Genomic DNA, 20,533 nt, shown 5'->3' on the forward strand with positions numbered 1-20,533 from the left:
ATAAAATCTCTATTTTTTTTTTTTATGTGACTTCTCACCAGTAAACATGATTGAAGCCTCTAAAGCAGATTCTCCATCACGTCATGAGACCGAGAGCTTCTGTGGGCTGCGTCTGGAGCAAAGTAGTAGTCTCAGACTTGTGCTTCACTCCACTGTACATGCACCAGGATCATCAGTGTCTGTCTCACGTTTTGGCTCTCCAGAGTCATCAGCCCCATTGATGGGAAGTCCATGGAGTCCATCACCAGCGTCAAGATCTTCCATGGCTCAGAGTTCAAGGCTAACGGCAAAGTGATCCGCTGGACAGAGGTGGGTCGCCGCCGGACTCTCTGGTTCTGATCCAATCTGAGCTTTCGCGCACTATCGAATACGTTTTAATTGGTGATTATGTGGTAAAACCGAAATAGGAATTTTGTTCTTGGCTTGGAATTAGCGTGTTATCTCATGCGGAGTGCGTATTATTCATGGCGTTGGGAGACAGTGAAGTGAACTAGTGGGCTGTTCAGAACCAGAAACACTTTTTGTCAGATGCATCAAAAGATACACAGGAATTTAACTTGGCAGTCGGCTCTAAAAGGGAAACAGCTGCAGGCGGAAGAATGAAATTTAGAGCCACAGTAGAAACTTGCAGGACCTGCTCTACACAATCTGTAATCGAGAGTCTCGAAATCTAGTGACAAATACTCGGAGCAAGTACAAAAAGGCAGCTTCTGGATCTTGACCGTGTCTGCGTCGTGACACTGCCACGGTGTTTGCCGCAGGTGTTCTTCCTCCAGAGCGACGACCAGCCCAATGGCCTGGGAGACCCGGCCGACCACAGCCGGCTGACGGAGAACGTGGCCAGGGCGTTCTGCGTGGCGCTCTGCCCTCACCTCAAGCTGCTGAAGGAGGACGGAATGGCCAAACTGGGCCTGAGGGTCACGCTGGACTCGGACCAGGTACTGAGACCACAGACACCACAGCAGAGACGCACTGGGAACCTTTAATCTCGTCATCAGTGGGGGGAACTGCTGCAGCCCTAAGTTCTCCTCCTCCTCCTCCCTCTGCTCCTTTTTCTTCTTCTTCTTCTTTTTCTTCTTTTTCTTGTTCTTCACCTTCTTCTTCTTTTCTTCTGCTCCTTCTCTTTCTTCTCTTTCTCCTTCTGCTCCTTTTTCTTCTTTTTCTTGTTCTTCACCTTCTTTTCTTCTGCTCCTTCTCTTTCTGCTCCTTCTCTTTCTGCTCTTTCTTCTCCTTCTCTTTCTCTTTCTGCTCCTTCTCTTTCTTCTCCTTCTCCTTCTCTTTCTTCTCCTTCTCTTTCTTCTCCTTCTCCTTTGTCTTTCTTCTCCTTCTCCTTCTTCTCCTTCTCCTTCTTCTCCTTCTCCTTGCGATTAAGCCGAGGCAGGAAGGTGGAGGATGGGGTGGAGGTTGATCCCTCTGTCATCTGCAGAAAATTGATCCAGTCAAGATTGTTTCCAACTAATGTGGGCTTTTAACGGGCTGCTGTGTTTGGTGAGAGAGCGAGAGAATCAATTGTTGGTCGTCTTAGGTTTTTATTGATAGATTGACCGTTTTTATTGAGCGACCTTTTTAAATGTCTAGTATGTTGATGAATTAGTAATGTGAATGAGAACTGCCATTAAATTTTAATTTTCAACAATAAAAAAAAATCAAAACTTTCTCCTCCTCCTCCTCCTCCTCCTCCTCCTTCCTCCTCCTCCTCCTCTGCAGGTGGGTTACCTGGCCGGCAGTAACGGCCAGCCTCTGCTGCCTCAGTACCTGAGCGACCTGGACAGCGCTCTCATCCCCGTCATCCACGGTGGGGCGTGCCAGCTCAGCGAGGGGCCGGTGGTCATGGAGCTGGTCTTCTACATCTTGGAGATCATCTCCTAGGACTCTGTGTCTTCTGTGTCTATCCCTCTACACCCCCCCCCCCCCCCCCAGCCAGCCAGCCAGCCAGCCAGCCAGCCAGCCAGCCTCCTTCCATCATCTCTGTTCCCACCTTTTTTTGCACTTCCTGAACAGACTTGTGCCGTGCCAGGCGGCGTAGCATCTCCTCCGGTCCGAGCTCAGCTATGCACCCCCGCCGACCAACACTGAGCAGCATATCATCTCATCTCTAAGTCCAATTGTCCGACCTCCAGTGCTGGTAACCAGGACCTGTAAGTACTCCGCGACTGACGACAGCGGATTCCATTGGAAACACACAAAGAGACAATGAAACCAAACAAATGCACTGAAGCGTGGTTTTCGACGGCGCAGATTGAGACGGATGAACGCTGTGGCAGAGGGAGGGGGGGGGGGGCACTCTGTGATTTGGAGCGGCCCAACCTGCTATGTGGACGGCTCCATGTAGCGGGAAGAGGCGCTGCTTCACCTCGGGGTCACTGTGGAAGGCCCCCCACACCATCGTCCAGTCCACGAACCAATCTGAACAACGTGTAGCACGGACGCTCTTCAACATCAGCGACTTTCCCCTCTGAAGCTCTGATTTTTTAAAAAAGGAGGAAAAAGCTCAAGACGGACGTGAAGACGCGTCTGGTGTTTTTTTGTTATTTTGTTTTGGTTATTTGCACCATGGTGCTCAGTGCCTGCTGCAGCTACTCATGAAGACAAAAAGAAGCTTTACTCGTCGTTCAGCACATGCTTTACTCCACGGACAGAATGCACCGTCCTGCTGTTGTACATATTTTTATAGGCAGTTTGTTCAAAAAAAACAAAAATGCGAAACACAACAGAACATAAACCCCACCCACCTGCCCACCCCTTTAAGAAAAAACAGAAAGAAGAAAAATCAAACCAAGCGAACTCCTGCGCTGGAGCCTCGCAGACAGACGAACGCTCTGCGGAGCCAGATTAGCCGCTGACTCTGGAAGTTCTTTCATCAGCAGACCACCGCTGAGCGTCTGCAGGCCTCCACGCCTGCTCCTCCACCAACTCAACTGGAGAGTGGAAGAAAACACAAGGAGAATCAACTTCGACATCGTGCATCATCATCATCATCATCTTCTTCATCCTCTTCATCATCATTATCATCAGCGTCTGTTTGTTTGTTTGTCCCCCTAGTGGCCGCAAAAGCCACTTAAATTTTTGGTATTTTTAACCCAAAAAGAAGAAGAAAAAAAGACTCCTTGTCAAAGATGTAAAGAGGTATAATAAGAATATATACACATATATATATACATATATATATATATATATATACATATATATATATATATATATACATATATATATATACACATATATATATATATATATACATATATATGTATATATATATATATATATATATATATATATATAAATATATATATATATATAAATGAATAGCTATATTAGAGCTGTATTAAATTGCAGAAACAGTGCACTGGATTCTAAGCCATTCACAGGAGAGTCGAGGGAGCGCCGGGGACATTTGAGTGCAGGTGTCAGTAAAGAGTGGACCAGGATCTGAATGTAACTCACATGGCATCTTCAAAGCCAGTCGCCCCGCCCCCCCCACCGTGAGGCCCGTGGAACCAGCGGCTGCCAGCAGCTGCAGGCCTACGCTGGGGCAGCCCCCAGTCTTCAAAAGGCCTCAACACTTTTCCTGTATCCCCCCCCCCACTCTGGACTGTGCTCTCCCTCATCAACACGGACCTGGAGATCACACGAATGTAATGTGTTGCTGGTGGAGCCCTGCAGAGTGTTTCCATCGGCCCGGCTCTCGGCTCGGCTGACCGCCGGAGCCTGACGCCATCATCTGGACTCGTTGTTGCTTTCTGTAAATTCCCTCGTCTGATATGCAGCCATTCACTTTTTGTTGCTTTTCTTTCTCTCTCTCAACATACAGCAAAGTCTCTTACACGTCTGTGTCAGTATCATATTTAACCCGCGCTTCTCTTCCTGTCGCTGCCCAGCAGGGGGCGATGGTCCTCCTGCCACCCTGCATCACACCTGACCAAAATGTCAAGTCGTCACGAGTGTAGATGCTCTCTGATTGGCTCTTTCTCTGGAGCAGGGCTGCAGAAGTGGAACGCCCCCCTCGACTGGCAACTAACATGATTCCACTGCAGACACGTGACAATTAGCAGCATCTTGCTTTTATAGGCCCCATATGTAAACTTCACTTTGCCAACAATGTGCCTCTGTCCTATCAGTGGGGGGGGGGGGGGGGGGGGACACTAAGGTCCATCTTTTCCTTTTCTTTCTTACTCTTATTTTTAAAGTTTGTGCATAATTCTGGAAATTAGCCCTTTGTGTTGTTGTGACAATAGGAGCTAATACAAAATTGCTTTATTGGAATCTAGTAATGGGTATCGTGGGACCTTTAAAACAAAACCTAAAAACTGCTGGAAAAATGAGAAGCAAGTAAACTTCAAGTGCGTCCCGGTGGGCGATATTTACTGTGAAGATCCAAGATTAAAATCAAAATATTGGCCCATATGTGTGGAAATCATTGTTAATCAGTCAGGCTCCAACAACCACCGCTGAGTGTTCAGCACAGTGACCTCTTGGCATTATGCTTCCACCTTCAGTCATAAATGTGACGTAACAGCATGAGGGGCTACACATCATCCAGGTGGAGAAAAGGAATGGCGTTCAAAACACAAGAACCAGACAATCACACCAAACTCTGCAAACGAGCCGACGCTGGGGACAGAAATTAGACGTGTAGCCGCTCCTCTTCTTCTTCTTTTTCCTCAGCTTCACTTTATTCCAGGAGCTGCTGTAGCAAATCAGTGCTAGAAGAGCTGATTACAATGTTGAACATGAGGTCAAAGGTCACCAGTTCTGGCTTCTATGCTGTGATCCTGCCTGAGTCGGTGTATCTCAATCACTGTGTGACAGTCAAGGTTTTTTTTTTTTTCTTCCTTTGAATAAATTAGCATAAGAAGAGGAGGTGCAAGGATTTGTTTCTGACTTCCTGTTTTCTTTTCTACCGTTCTCTGACTTGTGTGCAATATGTCCTGATTCCCCAAAACAAGGTGCAATGCGTCTGACTGAAGGAGTAGCATTGTTTTTTTTTTTCTTTCTTGTGTTGATTTGTAAAGTGTTACTGTTCAAACTGACACGCTGCATGACTTTGAAACGGTGAGGAAAGCAAATCGACCTCCGTGTTCTCGAAGAGACAACAACAACAAAAAAAGAGAGTCTGCCACTTCTGTTGGATGCTTTCTACTTTTATTTTTTAACATCAGTCTGAAAAGCCAAAAAAAAAGCCTGTCGGTTGTTTTTCCTAACAATAAAAATGTCATGATATGGTCTTTATCAACAACAAAGCTGTAGTATATGTAAAATAAAAACTTCTAGAAAATTGAAACAGCTGCTCAGTGCTCGTCTTGTGTTCACTCAGTCCTCTTTATTTGAAAGATTAAAAAAAAAATCAAACAAAGTAGCTATAAATTTCACATGAAAAAAGTAATCCAGCCAACGGTGAAAGGTCAAATACCATTTTGATTTCAGATAGCATTTGCAAACATTGTTGAGATGCTATAAAACAATGTGAGGTTTTAAAGGTCCCATTATGAAATAACTGACTTTTACAGCTCTTTAATGTCTTTGGGTCACTGAGGATGAAAAGTGGCTAATCCAAGGCAGAACCATGGATGAACCAGGAAGAGACAAAAGTGAGAGACTTGTACAGCTCAAACTGTCTTTTTTTTGTTGTTTTCCTAAACAAATCTTGTTGTTTATTGATAGAAGTAAACCGCTGTAATCAATTTATTACACCTGGAGGGGCGTCACGGTGGTGCAGTGATCAGCTCTAAAGCCTCACAGTCAGAAGGTTGTGGGTTCGATTCAGGGCCTCGGACGTTTCTGTGTGGTAGTTTGCATGTTCTCCCTGTGTCTGCGTGGGTTCTCTCCAGGTTCTCTGGCTTCCTCCCACACTCCAAAAACATCAATGTGAGGCAAATTGGGAACTCTTAAATTGACTGTAGGTGTGTGTGAACGAAGGAATGAATGAATGTATGTTTGTGTCTATGTGGCCCTGCGATGAACTGGCGACTTGTTCACAGTGTAACCCTGCCTTCACCCCATGACAGCTGGGGACCACCCTGGGTTCAGGAGGAAGTGGGTCTACTCTAGAAAATGGATGTAAGTGGCCATGACAGGGCCCCTTTAATTGTTTAGGTCAAACTGTGACATCTAGTGGTCAGGTTTCTGATTGCAGTGCTCAGGCGAGCTCTCTCCACAGCTTGCCAGCAAACTACAGTGGTCTTTTAAGTGTCAAGAATGAATGAATGAATACATTTTGAATTTGACAGAGGTGCAATAGCAGAGGAATGGAGTGTTTTGGTGACCCACCTCATAGGAGAAGAAAAATATGTAAAAGGCATGTCTATTGAAAATGAACAAAAGCGTACCAAAAAATACCCGTATTTGAAGCCCCATGCTATTTCGCCTTTTTTTTTAAATGTATTTATTTATTTTTAGAAATGACTCTCAAACACTGAAAAAATGGATGAAATAAGTTTGCATGTTTATTAGCAGATTGAGGGAAAACTAGAGAAAAGATAAGTGCAAGCCAGCTATACGCAAGAACGTCCTCTCATTGATGTGAAGGTGAATGCTTGGCTTGGGTCTTTGATCACATTATACTCTGCTGCTCACATGCATAATACAGTACTCTTCCGACTAGTTGTCGCTGATAGAAATCCAGATATTGGATGATTTCCTGCAGAATATTTTTCACCTAAAGAAAAACACTCCGCTTGACACGCGTGAATAAAGGGGAGGTGAATGCGAGCTTGATTTGTGTGAACTGGCTGTTAAATCAAACTATTAATCTAAATGCTGCATGAGATAAGATGCATAGTTCTCAAACATAAGTAGATGGGAGTATGGCATGTGAAGAATCTTACTTTTTCACTTTAACTAAACTGGGTTTGTAACTTGGCACCACGGGCAGTTTGTGATTCAAGCCAAACTTTTCTTTTCTTAGAAAGCACAAAAAGCAACTCCTTTTATTCCAAAGCTCATGTTTCTTTATTTGGTGGTTGACAGCCAAATTCCAGTGTCACAGCTATGCTAAGTGTCTCCAGGCACAAGCTTCAGATTTATCAAGTGATTCAAACAGTGGACTGTCATCCAACAACCAAGATGACCCTCACCGCGCTCTGTCTTCTTAAGATATAGCAAGATAATATTTGAGTTAAGACAGTTGCGTCAAAAAAAAATAAAGTGAAATAATGAGCTCTACAGGCAGATCAGCTAAACTTAGCTTCAGAGGTGACTCTGTGCTTCACTTGTAAACTAGACAAATGTAAATGTGACACAACCAACGTTACATTGAGCGGGACGTGCGTCTGAGTGACCACAGCAGAGAGAAAGTACCTATTAAAGTAAAAGGTGCCATAAAAAAGGGGGGTGTGTGGTCTTGGCAATTGCTACATAATTGTACCTAATTCTGTTTCAGAACGTCTTGGCTTCCTCCTGTAGAGCGCCCGAGGCTGTTGCACCAGCCGACCTTCGCACAAGCTGACGGCCGGTGCCTGTAAGAGACCAGAGTGGCCGTCCTGCTGTGTGGTGGCCACGGGACTGGCAGAGAAAGGCAGCATTAAATGCTCAGGCTTTTACAGCAACAGCGATTACTTTGGTATTAGTGCATAGGAGCTGTAGGACAGAAGAAACACAACTCTTTCTCTCTCTCTATATATATGTATATATATGTATGTATACACACATATACATATGTACATGTGTATATACATATACATATGTATACATATACACATAAATATATATATGTATGTATGTATATATGTATATGTATGTGTGTGTGTGTATATATATGTATATATATATATATATATATATATGTATATATACACATATACACACATATATATATATACATACATATATATATTTATGTATATATACACATACATACATATATATATACACATATATATATATACATATATATATACATACATATACATATACGTATATACATATATACATATACACATATACATATACACACATATATATACACATATACATATTATATATACATGTACATATATTTTCATACATATTATATATATACATACACACACACACACACACACACACACACACACACACACACACACACACACACACACACACACACACACACACACACACACACACACACACACACACACGTATGTATTTCTACAAGTTAGTGATGTCGGGCAGCAGGATGAGATTAGCTTGACACTGAGTCCTTTGCGTCCTCTGGGAGACACAGCGATGGACGAGGAGAAGGAGCAGTTTTTCCTGCGACTCGCTGTCGTCCGTCTGCTGCGGCCCACTTAACGACAACCGCCACCCCGACTCCGTCTATTGGTGGAGGTCCGGCGGCGTGCAGCGCTGGCAGGTTCCTGTCTCCTCACGGCGGGGCGCAGAGTGAAAAGGCAGCTCTCGTGTCTCGCAACTGTGCAAAAGTCTGACTGAGTCAAAAACCCGTGTAAGGTGTGAAAACCTGAACCCGTCCTCCAACCTCCAACCTCCCTCCTCCCTCCTCCCTCCACCACCCAACCCCCCCACAGTAGTTTTCACTGGCTGCTTCCATCCTGCAAGACAAGGAGAAGGCCAGGATGAGCCAAACAATAAACTAATGAGATTCTAGAACTAAATCTAACTAGTGAGAATCGAGAAGTAAATCTAAAGTACAAATAGTATAAAGCTGCTCTATTTTTATTTCACTGAAAAAAAAAAAAAAAATACATATATATATACACACCCATATAATTAAATTGCTATTTATATTATATATATATAGTTTGTATATTATATATATATTAAATATAAAATATTTATGTTACATGGTCTATCACTCATATAACGAAGTGTTTTATTTGTGGTGATTAAAAGAGGCTGCTATGTCCCTTTGGGTTTTCATGTTCTTCATGCTAAGCTAGGCTAACAACCACTGTTAAAAAAAACATCCACTGTGGTTTAATTCAACGGTCGTGTGACGTCAGTGGCAACGTGAAAGCCTCTTCTTACCTCTTTCAAGAGCCGTCCTGAGCAGCAACTGGACCACAACCTGGGAGAAAGAGCAAGGGGAAGCCACTTTAGAAGGTTTGGTGCAATGACTCCGCTCACAGGCAGCACTAACCTGGCTCTACCTTTAGGAGTGGTCCATCACCAGCCAGCGCTCGGTGCTGGTCTGCGTGTCCTGTCCGCTCAGAGGCTCCCTCAGACGCACCTTCACCTCCACTCTGCCGCCGGTGGGCTTGCGACCGTCCATCACCTGAGATACACAGCGGGTCAGTGGGGAGCTGTCGGGAAGCGGGCGTGTCAGCGTGAGAGCGAGAGGCTGTCGCTCACCTCCACGATCTCCCTGATCTCACTCTGCGTCTCCAGCTTGTCCAGCTTGATGTGGGCCGTCCCGATCGGCTTGTCGCTCCGCAGGAAGCCTCTGATGGAAGCAGCGAAGGCACAGGTGTTGTTTTCAGCCACTTTGCCACAATCACAGCAAATCCAGAGTTACATGTGAAGGGGGGTCAGCAGTTCAGCCTTTGACTCAAACTGAGGGTGAAAGCAACAAATAAATACTGGAAACATGCGGGTAACATGTTTTAATTCCAACGCACTGCTCGGGGGAACTATGAACTGAAATCATATCAAGCGGCAGGGTATTAAAGATACAGAATTACACCTGCAATCATGACGAGAAATCAAAAATGTTGTTTTCTTTCAAAAGCTACAAGAAGAGTATGTCCGCATATTTCTGAGTCCCTGAGTCACATATTACAGATCTGCAGGGAATTGCCCCACACTGGGCACTGCCACGTCAGTCATTGTTTTCAATTTTCATGATTTAATACACAACAGAACATCTAATTCATTGACTGAAAAATGATTTTGGCAGAAACCCAAGGCTTCTATATGTGTTTGGAATATGTATAGATATCTATGCTTGGCTTAACACAGTGTTTCTCAAAGTGGGGGGCGCAGAGTCACGTCTGGGGGGCAGGGGGGGACACCGGGCGGGAGGGAGACGGCGGAACAATTGACCAAAAGTGTTCAGTAGGTTGTAGCTAAGAAAAACGCTGCTCAGGTACACAGGATGGACAAATATTTGACAGGGACGAAAAGAAGAATTCAGGAGAACGATGGTGTCGTTCACGCCAGACTTGAAGCGGGGTGCACCTCCGCGGCCGGCTCGCGCCGCGCAGCGATCGTTTCGGCGTCGGGTCTATTTTCTTTCTAATGCGCGAGCCGCGAGCGAAAAAGCCAGAGGACAACGAAGAGTTTTCCAGCGCTGATTGAACGTAATCAAACACCTTTGCATCAGTACGCGATCTACGCCGCGGCTGGTGCGATATCATGACTTAGCGCACGCCACGCTCAACGTCATCCCGTGTGGCAGGTAGAAAATGTGATGTTGTCGCATGACTGACGTTGTTGAAGTGGTCAATTTCATCAAAACAAGAGGCCTGAAAGTGCGGCTATTCTCTGCACTTTGTGAGGAGATGGGAGCACAACGTGAAGCTGTGTAGTCTCACAGCGAGGCCAGGATGGGGGATGAAGATTTTTCTTTCTCCAAGGTGGGGCGTGACAGAGAAAGTTTGAGCTTAACACATAATAATTTCATTTGTCATATGGACAGGCTCATAAAAGCGGAAGTAGAAATGTTTAAAGGGATGGGAACTTCTCATTCCTTTTTCGAACAGTCTAAATGTTTTGGGATGTTATTTATTTTTATTCTGATTTTTGCTATTCGGATTTGTTATTTTGTTTTTCATTATTCTTGTTTTAATAAGCTTGTTCGAAATAAACAAATAAATAAAACAAACAAATTAAACCGCCGCTGTTGGTTTCTGCATGTGTATTCAGGTGAAATCCTTGCCACTGACATGCGGCCGACTTGCTGACGTGCCTCCGTGTGTGTTGCTCTGAGCTCACCCTTTGTGCAGCAGCTCCAGCTTGATGCCTCGGGACGTCACCACCCGCCTGAAGCCGCGGTGGTTACGGTTGACGGCCAGAGTGAAGCTCTGGTTGTATTCTGGAGGACCGTGGAGAAGACACACACACACACAGTTCAGACCTGCAATTCCGCTGAAACACAACCATGCGCGGCCTTTAACACGAGTCTCACCGGGGGAGTTGCTGTTCTTGATGACGGCGGTTTTGTGTCTCTGCGGCTGCTCCTGGCGGAGGGAAAACAGAAGAATAGGAAATGATTGCAGCAGCCTCCGCTGTCAACCACCTGAGCGGCCGGTGGTGGCTGCGAAGAACGAGCGGCTCTTACCGAGCTCGGATACAGGAAGTCGAACTTGATGTAGACGTCCAGATCGCTGGGCTGGATCCCTGGAAGGGAGAGGTTGCCACAAACAATCATCCACTCTTCTTTCTTTGCAGAGTGATCAAAGCACTACCTCAGATTTTTACATTTCAGTTATAATCAGCTCGGCGATTTTGGACAAAAATAAAATCCTGACTTTTTTCTCTGAAAACTTGATTTTCGATTTCGATTTTTTTTTTTGTTGGTAAAACTACAAAAGACAATGGAATAAAGTATTTCAAATATTTTATCTTTATTTTTAAAGAAAAATAGCAAACGTGCAAATGAAAGATTGTGTAAACCCTCCATTTGTTGAATAAAGTGACAGCATTACGCTCTCCTTGATTAAACAAAGATGAATCCCTTGGCATTAATAAAGTGAGAAGCTCACTTTCACCAAACTTGAAAATGAACAGCTTCCTCATAAACAAAGACGAACTTCAATTATTTAGGAATAAAGTGAAAACTTGAGAACCAAACACAAATTAATCCCCCTGTGGATAAAGTGACTACTGCCGACCTTAACTGTCTTTCACCAAACATCACTTTAAAAATAAAAGTTTTTTTCTATCTGCTTGAACAACGATGAATGAATAAAGTGCAAAACTTTCCCATTTTGTAAGAGGCGCACAGCCTGGAAGCATGCGAGAGGAAAATACATTTTAAGAATTTCCTTTTTTTAACATTGTCTTGACTACTACATTTGATTTTGAGTTAAAATTGATTAATTGCGCATTAATTGTGTAATGACCCAAATGTTCTCATCACAACTTGTATTGTGAAACTGTTTGATTGTTTTGTTTGTTTGTTTATTGTTTTTCTTGCTCAGTCCCTAAACACCGTGTTGACGCACTGTTATATGTAGAGCCAAAGTGATACCAGAGGAATCGTGTTTTACCGTTGGGAGCAGGAAGATTCATCCCTTTAACAATAATAACAACCATGTCAGTGCTGCTCAGCTCTGGAAACATCCTGAATGAGGAGGGACAATAAGGAGAAAAGCCCACTGTCAGTGCAGTTCAAACAAGAAACTAGACATCATTATTATTATTATAGTAGTAGTAGTAGTAGTAGTAGTAGTAGTAGTAGTAGTAGTAGTATTTAAAAGCCAGTTCAGATCTGCACCAGACAGGATCAAACAGCAGAGGGAGCATCAACACAGATGAAGGTCTGAGAGTGTCGGGAAAGGACATCCCAGGCTGAGGCTTTTTTTTTCTTTTTAAATAACAGGATCTCACCTGACAGTGTGAAAGGGTCGCTCCTCAAAGTGATGCTTTGGAGGAGGCAGACCTCTGGACTGAGCCAGCTTCAGCACCTCCAGACTCTTCTTACAACTCTCTGCCAGCTTCTCAAACCTGACACACACACACACACACACACACACACACACACACACACACACACACACACAAACACACACACACACACACACACACACACACACACAAACATGTCACCATCATTTACACCGGGTTTTGGAATATTTGATGAACAGTTTTAGACAAACAAGTAATTTGAAAATGAACTGTGTTTCTAAACTACTCTGGAGTCTCAAACAAAGCTTCTGCTTACTTTGTTGTTTCAGCGACGTTTCCCAGGTGGGTGAACTGTTTAGAGTGAATCATACATTTCTAAAAGTAGAAAAGAAATCAGATTAAGGGCTGAAAAACATCAAGCTTCACTTGGAAGCCCATCTAGAGAAATCAGAAACAAAGCTGTGAATGATGAACAAGTTTGAAGAATTCTGGTGGGAGGATAGAAAACATGTTAGATGACAAATGAAATATTTAGAATCCTAAACCTAACCTATCATCTGCATGTATTGCTTCTCCTGCAGTCTTACCTCATACTGCTCCTTGAGTATCTTGGCCAGGTGCGTGTAAACCTCCTCTGCTTTCTCAGACAGCTGCACGTCGCTGTGATGAACAAGGATGAAGTCCTCGTCCTCGTCACCAGGGGGCGACGGCACCTACAGGAGAGAGGAACGCGGAGAGCTGGTGACAGGTGTGCTGCCAGCTAGATATCCCCGAGTGTGAGAGCGGACGCCGCGCAGTGCGCTCACCTTGCTGGTGTCCACGGGCTTGCCGCTGCGCGCCGCCTCCATCATGGCGTCGAAGCTCTTGGCGGTGCGGAGGTGACTCTTGGCCAGCTCCAGCTCGTTCTTCTGCTTGGCCTGCAGAGCCGCTTTCAGGTACTGCTTCTTCCTGTTCTCCAGGAACTCCAGCTGCTCTGCCGCTGCAGCGAGAAGGAAACATCAACTCAAGCAACGGGAAACAAGGAGGGGAACGTTGCAGAGAGCGGCCGTGGGATATTTATTTGGAGCCATGCAGAACTCAGACCATCATTCACTCATTATTTTCTAGCTGACATATTGGCCAATCTGCGAACCTCATCAAGGCAACAAAAAAGAGAGGGATTCCATTTAAAGTGGTAGACGAGTTCACTCAAGCTTGTTCAATGTCTGGTGAGTTGTGTCACCGCTGAGACAATTCTTAAAGGTCCAGCGTGTAATATTTTGCTTGAACTATGATTTTATATTGCTAAAAGCTTAACATACAGCCCAAAAGTACAATAATAAAAGTGTATAATCGCGAAGAATAAAGGCAATTTGGTTTTCATACCCTTAGAACCGTTTTCCTACACATAGAAGAATATACATAGATCAATAAGGCTTCCAGTTAGCTGCCATCTTGCACCGCCATATTTCTAAGGAAGCCCAGTGTGGACAATCCAGCTGCCTGACAGTGCGTCTTCAAATAAACCACCAATGAAGAAGGTGGAGGAGGTATCCAAGTTAGGGGGGGGGGGCAATAGAGTGCTGCCATCTAAAATGTAACCACCTGATGCTGCTGCTTCAAAATCTCCAAATGTTACACACTGAACCTGTGAGCGTTCATTTATGTATGTGTTGGCGCCAGAGTGGTGTGTTGTTCTTCAGGGGCAGACCTGTCGGTGAGAGGCCCTCGCTGCTGGCTGATCTGTCAGGCGAAGCCAACGGAGACGGAGACCTTTTCCTTCCTTGAGCTGCTTTGGGAACGTTTAAGCTCTGTCTCTTTGGCTCTTCAGGAGCAGCAGGCTTTGACTACAAGAGAAAAAAAAAAAGTCAACAATTTACAGTGAAATGTGCTCATTGTGTAACGCTGAGGAAGGCCCACCTCCTCTTCGTCATCGTCTTCGTCTGCTGCTTCCACGTTATCGTTGGAGATCAGTTTGTCGGCAGCCATGAGAGCAGCGACGAATCCCTGCTCGGCGTCCGCCGCGTTCTGGCCGGGGATTGGAGGGAAACCTGCAAGACCATAAGTGTGTTTCGTGACCAGAGGAACACACAGTGACCTCAATCTCACCTCAACCCATTGAAAAACTCACTCAACAACACCCCAACACAAACAGAATAACTGATCTCGTGTTACAGCGGAAGATTAAGTTAGAAACGACAACATCGACTCACTAAAGATGCATCGCAAACAGGAAAAACAAACTCACCAGGTGGAACCGGCAGCTCGTCAAAGTTGACTGCTTTTCCTGCTTTATGAGTCCGGATTGCACTCTGGTATTGCTGCAGGCGGGGAGAAATGAATACAGCCGTGTAGCCAAGCTCGACATGCAATAGTGTTACAAAAACAAACAAAAACTTGCTGTCACCTTTTTGTATTTGTACAAGAAACGAGAAAACAAGATTCATCTTTGAACTCCTTTGCAGTTACTTAACATCAAGTCATCATGAGCACAAAGATCCAGTGGTCAGTCGAGGCTCCGGAGTGACACGAATGGAGAAAAGTCAGGTGATGCGACAAAGGTGTGCGTCTACCTTGGCAATACGGTCGTGCATCCGGGCCTTGCGGTCGTCCCCGTTGGCTTTGGCCTGATTGGACGTCTCCTGGTACTTGGCTCGTCTCTGCTCCAGAGCCTCCAGCACATCTTTAGGTGCTGCGGGTGCTGCGGGTGCTGCTGTGGGGGTGGGAGCTGAGGGGGAAGGGGGATGGGTAAGACGGCACTGTGTCTTAGCGCACTAACAGTGGCATCCATGTGGCCGTACGTTGAATGTGCAACACTGACAGGAAAACCTTTCTACAGAGCTCAACCTGTCAAACACATTGTTTCAACAGGCGGCAGAAGACGCATCTGCTGCAACCTTCCTCACTCTGGGATCCGGCATGAGCAATAATTTGTGATGGGGTGTGCTGGAATAGCTGCAGAAATGCTAAGCTCAGGATGCTAACAGCTGTAAAAGGTCTAAATAGAAAAAGCAAATTTCAAGAAACTTTGTGTAACCAAATAAATCAAAGTGTTTTCCCCCATGACAGAAGTGAAACAGCCACAACATCTGAGAATGTATTGTCCATATTTATTCAACACAGTCTCTTGTGGCATGAACAAACACGCTTCCATGCCCTAGCACGCAACAGGAGCAGCGTTTTCTTCCCGCTGGCGCCCCCTTCAGCTTAAATGTGAAGGTCAGGATGTCATGAGCTGTTTGAAAAAACTGCTGCTGAGAGAATCGAAAACTGAAAGGGAAAAGGGGCATGGAGAAACTCAACACATGGGCTGTTGTAACATTGCGAAAAAGTAAAAAGTGCTTTCGACATTACCTGAGGCTTCGGCAACTGGTTGAGTCACCTGCACGTTTTGCCCGGCAGGAGGTCCCTTTACTGGCACTGAGTCTCCTTGTATATCTGGGAAGAGCACAACCGGTTTCAGAGCAAGAAATTCTGGTTGTTATTAGACTTTACTTATAAATGTTATAAATATCTCCTTCTTCTTCTTCTGTCTTTATACACTTTTTTTCAATTTGCCAGGAAGGCACTGTATAATAATATTCATAATATGTCTACAAAAGCAGGAGAGCGGTGTGTTCTTTACTTTGACTTGGCGATGGGGGAAGACCACTCAGGTCCACTGCCAGTCCATTCTCCAACGCAGCCATCACCCCGTCGAACTTCTACACCAGAAACGCACAACACAAAAAGACCTGTCAAATATAATGACAGTCATTGTTGTCCAGGCTCGCATTACTGGGATGTCCCACATACTGCGCTCTCGCTGCTCAGCAAGGATTAACAGCCCTTCAGCAAGTTACACGCCAGCAGCGGCAACAGAGTTTTATGAAGACTGTTGTGGCTACAACTCATTCAAGAAGACCTGGCAACTTTATTTTATGCAGCTTCCTGCTTTAGAAGAAACAACTATCTAACATCTAACTATCTAATTTTAGATACATTAAATCCCAATGAAAAGGAAACATTACAATCAATTCAACACATTCATTTTTTTTTTTAGGGAAATGTCGAAGCAGTTGGCAGGTTAAACATCAATGACAGCTGAACATCCTGGAGAAACTGCCTCTGACATCATGCAGCCGTTAACCAGGAACCAATAAGCCCTCACCACCGCAAATTAACATCGGCAGGAGATTCCAACAAAACACCCCTGTGGTTTTAGTTTGACCCAAACCTCTGTCTTCAGGAACAGACCTTGCTGATCTTTAAGTAGAGTCGAGCTTGCTCCACATCTCCCTGCTTCTTGGCCCTCAGCGCTGCAACCTTGTACTCCCTCTGTCTCTCCACCAGCAGTGCCTTGGTTTCCTCGCTTGCTGCTGGTGTTGTGGCAAAAATGAAGATTTATCAAAAATCTGTCATTGGTACCAAGTGCAATAATATAAAAATCCCACTGAACCAACCATCTGTTGGCTGCTGCTGTTGCTGCTGTTGCTGTCCGGGTTCTTCAGCTGTCTGCCCTGTCTCCTCTGGTGTGGGGGGATCGCTGGGTGCCGGTATGGAGGAGGAAGACTGCCCTTCTTCGCTGCTGGGGGTGACAATGTCAGGTATTGACGGTGCCAGCTGATCCGAAGGACTGGATTTGGAGGAAGTGGAAGGTGGCGACGGTTCAGGGGGAGTCGGCTGTGTTGCAACACTCGAGGCTCCGGTGGCGACAGGAGGAGGGATCTCTGCCTCGTCCACTGCTCTGCCTTTTTTCACAGTGGTCAGCATGGACTGGAGAGTCTGCGGGATGCAAGATTGACAGAGTCATGATCGACTACTCCGAAGAACGGGTGCAATCAGAGAAACATCAACCTTATTGATGGTGAGATATTACATGAGATTCGTGGGTCTGGCGTCATCAACCCTTCATAAGCGTGTCAAATAAATGCACGCTTAGCAGCAGCCTGCGAAATGCAAAATGCCCCTTAAGCAGAAGGTCTGCAGAACTTTGCTCACCTTGAGGCCGCGGTCATATCTCCGGGCCTTGGACGACTCGCCTGCGGCCTTGGCATTTTGTAAGGCTGTCTTGTACATGGTGATTCTGTCTTCTAAGGTTCGTTGGAGGCTGCCAGGAGCTGCTGAGGACACTTTCACTTCCTGCTTCTGGACAAATGAAACACAATCAACACTTTTATTAAACATTTTTAATGGAATGGAATTTATGGAAGTTACTGTTTAGAATTAGAGTGAAATTTGAATTCCAGTCAAAGCAGGTGGCCGCCCTCCAGGGTCGGATCTGCTCAAGGTTTCTGTTCGCTATGGAGTTTTTCCTGCTTACTATTAGATCATGTTTGCTCTGGAGGGTTCAGTTGGTTTATCTTTGATAGTGCGAAGCGCTCCGAGACTCCTTTGGATGGGATTTAGCATTTTCAATGGTGACTGATGTGATTCAAGATTCTAGTCACAGTATTCTCTCGAGGGCTAAGTAACAACGAGAGGCTTCGACTCAGATTCATCTGTTGTTTCAGTTGAGATGTCCATTCAACTGTTTTAAAAATTGATTGATGTAAGAGGCAGGTCATTTCTAAAAAGGTCAGCATAAGCTGGACGAGAAGATCAAATACATTTCCTGTAACTGACTAGCGGGGCTGAAATGAGCTGAGTGTGTTGTACCTGCAATGATGAGGACTCTGGTGTTGTGCCTGCAAGAGATTTTGTGGTGACAGACGGAGAAGGAGACGAAAAACTGTTTGCATCTTCCGCTTCCTCCTCACCGACCACTTCCTGTAGTTCTGCCTGATGAGGAGGAATAGGAACAAAAATACCCATCAACTACCCACACTCAATACTCTCACAAAAATGTTGTATGGTTACTTCCTGCAGACATGTAAATTACAGACAACAATTACCCCTCGCAACCTATGCAACTCAAAAGCATGGTTTTATTATGGGGAACTACTACTAAAACTACTGAGCCGCAACAAATGTTCCCAAGCAGCTGATTGAAGCAGCTCAGCAGTGACAACCACTTCTGTAACTTAACATCAAACTTAAAAATCACGTCTAATGGCCTTGTAATGATTTGACCTTGTTGCACAGCGACTTGTTTTTCCCCTGGCGTTTTGACAGCCTGCCTCCTCGATATGTGAACACGTTCACAGTTGCCGTCCTAAGGCCAATGCAATCAAAAGAATCAACACCAACCAACAGATCTTCGTCATCTTCCAAACTGCTGTCATCTTCATCATTGTCCACGTCTCTCATGCACTCGTCTGCCATTCTTGCAATGTCTTCCATGGGCACCAAACCTGCACAGCACAGAAAAGGTTACCGAGCGTCTCAGTTTGTGTGCTTTGATATTTGCAAGGAGGCAAAAAATGCTTAAAATGAGAAAGAAGAATTTCTTTGTGACTATTTGCATTTCCAAACACTGTACATTTCTGTCACAGTTAGGTACAATCGTAAGAGTTTGTCTTTAAACGAGATAGTTGAGGTCACGGGGACATGAACACACTCAATGGGCCTGTGCTTTGGTCCAGGTACTGTCTCAACATGACATACATTGCTACAGGGGATTAAGGGATGCTTTCTGCCCGGAGCCATAGAAACAATCATCAGCCTCGCACTTACTTTTCCCTTTGTTTTTAGCTCTTCCTCCAGCAGCGCCTTTGTTTCCAGTTATAGCAGCAAGTTCGGCTTCTAAATCGGGGTCGTCCAGGTTCTCGTCCACCACCATCTGCTCCGGGTCCAAGTCAAGGAACAGCCCCATCTGAGACCAGGAAGTGAGAGTGAATCCTCACCTACCGACACATAGCAGACAGCCAACATTTCTTCCGAACAATCCCCGTTGTTGTTGTTGTTGTTGTTGTTGTTGCTGCCGTTGTTGTTGTTGTTGTTGTTGTTGTTGTTGTTGTTGTTGTTGTTGTTGTTGTTACCTGCTTGGCTGCAGCTGCCCCCTGGCCTTTGGGCGGCGGCGGTCTCTTCTTCTTCCCGAACATGTTTTCCCCTGCTTTCGTCTATTCTCTCTCTCAACAAGCACCTTGGCGGCTGAGCAGCGTTCTAGACAGCAGCAAACAAAACAAAACACGAGGGACTCTCAAGGAAACGATTCCCTCTCGTGCTGATGTGCTCCCAGTAGTTAAAATCATGTGAGCGGCTGTCAGGTGCCTCTCGGACAGTGAGCTGCCAACTGACGGCAGTTAGCCGTGTGGCTAATGGTTAGCTGAGCGTGTTTATCAACCCTAAAGCTCCTCGAAAAGTTCGTTTGCGAGCGTGGCCACAGCTGCCCATGTCACGGCTTGCCTGACTTGTGGGCACTTTGGCGCTGCGTGAACAGCGTGTGTGTGTTTTACCTGTTTGTTGGCCACTTCATCAGTCAGTTTTCCTCGGGAACTCTTCCATCTCCGCTGTCTGACACGCTAATGCGTTTTGCTGCAACGCGCAGGCGCAGAGCGTGACAGCGACCGCAATTCCGTCGCCCTGAATTCTGTCTGCCAGACGCGATCACGCCTTGTTTAGTGAGAGGAATAAAGGCCTAATGAGAATCGTTCGGAGGGATTTTCCACTTTAATCTCCGCACTTCAACTTCAAAGTACTTATGGGGAAAAAAAATAATATAAAAACAATCTGGCTTAGAGTATCATTATTTTCGTACCAGATGTGCTGATTAGACAATAACAAACAGAATTTGAAGGAAAAGAGAACATTGAAGTGTTAAATAAGGTCAAAACTGCGCACGTCGGAAAAACGTTTTTGCTGGTCGAGTTTTTCCAGGGAGATGACAGTGAAAGCTGGCTGACTCATCCACTTATCATAATTCACTGCCTCCTCAGAGAACTTAGTGTGCTAAAAGGAAATAGTTGCACAAACTTGACACACCATATCAGTTTAAAGGAAAATTCGAAATATACCATTTCGAATTTAAAAAAAAAAAAAAAAAAAAGACCCCATTGTTTGTCATTAAAATATGTGGGAAAATAGTCCTTGACTGTCACTTTTTAAATCCTCACCGAAGTCTGACAGCAACTTCTGAGATAACCAGGAGAGTATAAACATTATAAACCAGAGTATAAACAGCTTGATACAT

At 45.0% G+C, this 20,533-nt stretch overlaps 2 protein-coding genes across 6 annotated transcripts in view; one reads left to right on the top strand and one right to left on the bottom strand.

Annotated features, from left to right (window-relative positions):
• The window catches only part of zfyve9a (zinc finger, FYVE domain containing 9a), a 29,410-nt gene extending 24,129 nt beyond the window's left edge, over positions 1–5,281 (top strand). For all 4 annotated transcript variants that reach the window (XM_076021803.1, XM_076021804.1, XM_076021800.1 and 1 more), the window contains exons 17-19: positions 204–309; positions 762–938; positions 1,708–5,281. In XM_076021803.1, the coding sequence (XP_075877918.1) occupies positions 204–309; positions 762–938; positions 1,708–1,869 (445 nt within the window). In that variant the 3' untranslated portion in view covers positions 1,870–5,281. The remainder of the gene's footprint in view (positions 1–203; positions 310–761; positions 939–1,707) is intronic.
• Positions 5,282–6,924: 1,643 nt separating this feature from the next.
• cc2d1b (coiled-coil and C2 domain containing 1B) lies at positions 6,925–19,956 on the bottom strand. Of its 2 annotated transcripts, none has more exons than XM_076021806.1 (26): positions 19,800–19,956; positions 19,383–19,506; positions 19,078–19,216; positions 18,652–18,755; positions 18,121–18,243; positions 17,464–17,610; positions 16,926–17,247; positions 16,720–16,838; positions 16,109–16,187; positions 15,838–15,921; positions 15,057–15,211; positions 14,732–14,804; positions 14,404–14,534; positions 14,195–14,330; positions 13,311–13,483; positions 13,092–13,217; positions 12,821–12,879; positions 12,487–12,603; positions 12,147–12,220; positions 11,216–11,274; positions 11,063–11,114; positions 10,870–10,969; positions 9,289–9,379; positions 9,087–9,211; positions 8,965–9,004; positions 6,925–8,528 (listed from the first exon to the last, which is right to left on the bottom strand). In XM_076021806.1, the coding sequence occupies exons 2-24, from the start codon at positions 19,443–19,445 to the stop codon at positions 9,089–9,091; spliced, it is 2,649 nt and encodes an 882-aa protein (XP_075877921.1). In that variant the 5' UTR covers positions 19,446–19,506; positions 19,800–19,956; the 3' UTR covers positions 6,925–8,528; positions 8,965–9,004; positions 9,087–9,088. The 2 variants fall into 2 exon arrangements, with proteins under 2 accessions (XP_075877921.1, XP_075877920.1); XM_076021805.1 differs by having other exon boundaries at positions 16,720–16,841.
• Positions 19,957–20,533: the final 577 nt, after the last annotated feature.

Source organism: Nelusetta ayraudi, unplaced genomic scaffold (assembly GCF_046127955.1).
Source record: "Nelusetta ayraudi isolate G7.1 ecotype Tasmania unplaced genomic scaffold, CSIRO-AGI_Nayr_v1 ptg000011l, whole genome shotgun sequence".
NCBI classification, from domain to species: domain Eukaryota; kingdom Metazoa; phylum Chordata; class Actinopteri; order Tetraodontiformes; family Monacanthidae; genus Nelusetta; species Nelusetta ayraudi.